This window comes from Schistocerca gregaria, chromosome 2 (assembly GCF_023897955.1).
Source record: "Schistocerca gregaria isolate iqSchGreg1 chromosome 2, iqSchGreg1.2, whole genome shotgun sequence".
Taxonomy (NCBI): domain Eukaryota; kingdom Metazoa; phylum Arthropoda; class Insecta; order Orthoptera; family Acrididae; genus Schistocerca; species Schistocerca gregaria.
Window position 1 is genome coordinate 580,611,410 of NC_064921.1, and position 2,951 is coordinate 580,614,360.

The 2,951-nt window shown below is 50.0% G+C and overlaps 1 protein-coding gene across 1 annotated transcript; it reads left to right on the forward strand.

The window, feature by feature from the left end:
* Positions 1–863: 863 nt before the first annotated feature.
* Positions 864–1,967, forward strand: LOC126333275 (uncharacterized protein DDB_G0271670-like; the record flags this gene model as incomplete). Its single annotated transcript, XM_049996726.1, has 1 exon — positions 864–1,967. A coding segment is annotated over one exon (1,104 nt), but the record flags the coding sequence as incomplete, so codon positions are not given.
* Between the last annotated feature and the right edge of the window lie 984 nt (positions 1,968–2,951).

The window sequence follows — 2,951 nt, forward strand, 5'->3', positions numbered from 1 at the left end:
CGTCATCGTCATCGTCATCGTCATCGTCATCGTCATCGTCATCGTCATCGTCATCGTCATCGTCATCGTCATCGTCATCGTCATCGTCATCGTCATCGTCATCGTCATCGTCATCGTCATCGTCATCGTCATCGTCATCGTCATCGTCATCGTCATCGTCATCGTCATCGTCATCGTCATCGTCATCGTCATCGTCATCGTCATCGTCATCGTCATCGTCATCGTCATCGTCATCGTCATCGTCATCGTCATCGTCATCGTCATCGTCATCGTCATCGTCATCGTCATCGTCATCGTCATCGTCATCGTCATCGTCATCGTCATCGTCATCGTCATCGTCATCGTCATCGTCATCGTCATCGTCATCGTCATCGTCATCGTCATCGTCATCGTCATCGTCATCGTCATCGTCATCGTCATCGTCATCGTCATCGTCATCGTCATCGTCATCGTCATCGTCATCGTCATCGTCATCGTCATCGTCATCGTCATCGTCATCGTCATCGTCATCGTCATCGTCATCGTCATCGTCATCGTCATCGTCATCGTCATCGTCATCGTCATCGTCATCGTCATCGTCATCGTCATCGTCATCGTCATCGTCATCGTCATCGTCATCGTCATCGTCATCGTCATCGTCATCGTCATCGTCATCGTCATCGTCATCGTCATCGTCATCGTCATCGTCATCGTCATCGTCATCGTCATCGTCATCGTCATCGTCATCGTCATCGTCATCGTCATCGTCATCGTCATCGTCATCGTCATCGTCATCGTCATCGTCATCGTCATCGTCATCGTCATCGTCATCGTCATCGTCATCGTCATCGTCATCGTCATCGTCATCGTCATCGTCATCGTCATCGTCATCGTCATCGTCATCGTCATCGTCATCGTCATCGTCATCGTCATCGTCATCGTCATCGTCATCGTCATCGTCATCGTCATCGTCATCGTCATCGTCATCGTCATCGTCATCGTCATCGTCATCGTCATCGTCATCGTCATCGTCATCGTCATCGTCATCGTCATCGTCATCGTCATCGTCATCGTCATCGTCATCGTCATCGTCATCGTCATCGTCATCGTCATCGTCATCGTCATCGTCATCGTCATCGTCATCGTCATCGTCATCGTCATCGTCATCGTCATCGTCATCGTCATCGTCATCGTCATCGTCATCGTCATCGTCATCGTCATCGTCATCGTCATCGTCATCGTCATCGTCATCGTCATCGTCATCGTCATCGTCATCGTCATCGTCATCGTCATCGTCATCGTCATCGTCATCGTCATCGTCATCGTCATCGTCATCGTCATCGTCATCGTCATCGTCATCGTCATCGTCATCGTCATCGTCATCGTCATCGTCATCGTCATCGTCATCGTCATCGTCATCGTCATCGTCATCGTCATCGTCATCGTCATCGTCATCGTCATCGTCATCGTCATCGTCATCGTCATCGTCATCGTCATCGTCATCGTCATCGTCATCGTCATCGTCATCGTCATCGTCATCGTCATCGTCATCGTCATCGTCATCGTCATCGTCATCGTCATCGTCATCGTCATCGTCATCGTCATCGTCATCGTCATCGTCATCGTCATCGTCATCGTCATCGTCATCGTCATCGTCATCGTCATCGTCATCGTCATCGTCATCGTCATCGTCATCGTCATCGTCATCGTCATCGTCATCGTCATCGTCATCGTCATCGTCATCGTCATCGTCATCGTCATCGTCATCGTCATCGTCATCGTCATCGTCATCGTCATCGTCATCGTCATCGTCATCGTCATCGTCATCGTCATCGTCATCGTCATCGTCATCGTCATCGTCATCGTCATCGTCATCGTCATCGTCATCGTCATCGTCATCGTCATCGTCATCGTCATCGTCATCGTCATCGTCATCGTCATCGTCATCGTCATCGTCATCGTCATCGTCATCGTCATCGTCATCGTCATCGTCATCGTCATCGTCATCGTCATCGTCATCGTCATCGTCATCGTCATCGTCATCGTCATCGTCATCGTCATCGTCATCGTCATCGTCATCGTCATCGTCATCGTCATCGTCATCGTCATCGTCATCGTCATCGTCATCGTCATCGTCATCGTCATCGTCATCGTCATCGTCATCGTCATCGTCATCGTCATCGTCATCGTCATCGTCATCGTCATCGTCATCGTCATCGTCATCGTCATCGTCATCGTCATCGTCATCGTCATCGTCATCGTCATCGTCATCGTCATCGTCATCGTCATCGTCATCGTCATCGTCATCGTCATCGTCATCGTCATCGTCATCGTCATCGTCATCGTCATCGTCATCGTCATCGTCATCGTCATCGTCATCGTCATCGTCATCGTCATCGTCATCGTCATCGTCATCGTCATCGTCATCGTCATCGTCATCGTCATCGTCATCGTCATCGTCATCGTCATCGTCATCGTCATCGTCATCGTCATCGTCATCGTCATCGTCATCGTCATCGTCATCGTCATCGTCATCGTCATCGTCATCGTCATCGTCATCGTCATCGTCATCGTCATCGTCATCGTCATCGTCATCGTCATCGTCATCGTCATCGTCATCGTCATCGTCATCGTCATCGTCATCGTCATCGTCATCGTCATCGTCATCGTCATCGTCATCGTCATCGTCATCGTCATCGTCATCGTCATCGTCATCGTCATCGTCATCGTCATCGTCATCGTCATCGTCATCGTCATCGTCATCGTCATCGTCATCGTCATCGTCATCGTCATCGTCATCGTCATCGTCATCGTCATCGTCATCGTCATCGTCATCGTCATCGTCATCGTCATCGTCATCGTCATCGTCATCGTCATCGTCATCGTCATCGTCATCGTCATCGTCATCGTCATCGTCATCGTCATCGTCATCGTCATCGTCATCGTCATCGTCATCGTCATCGTCATCGTCA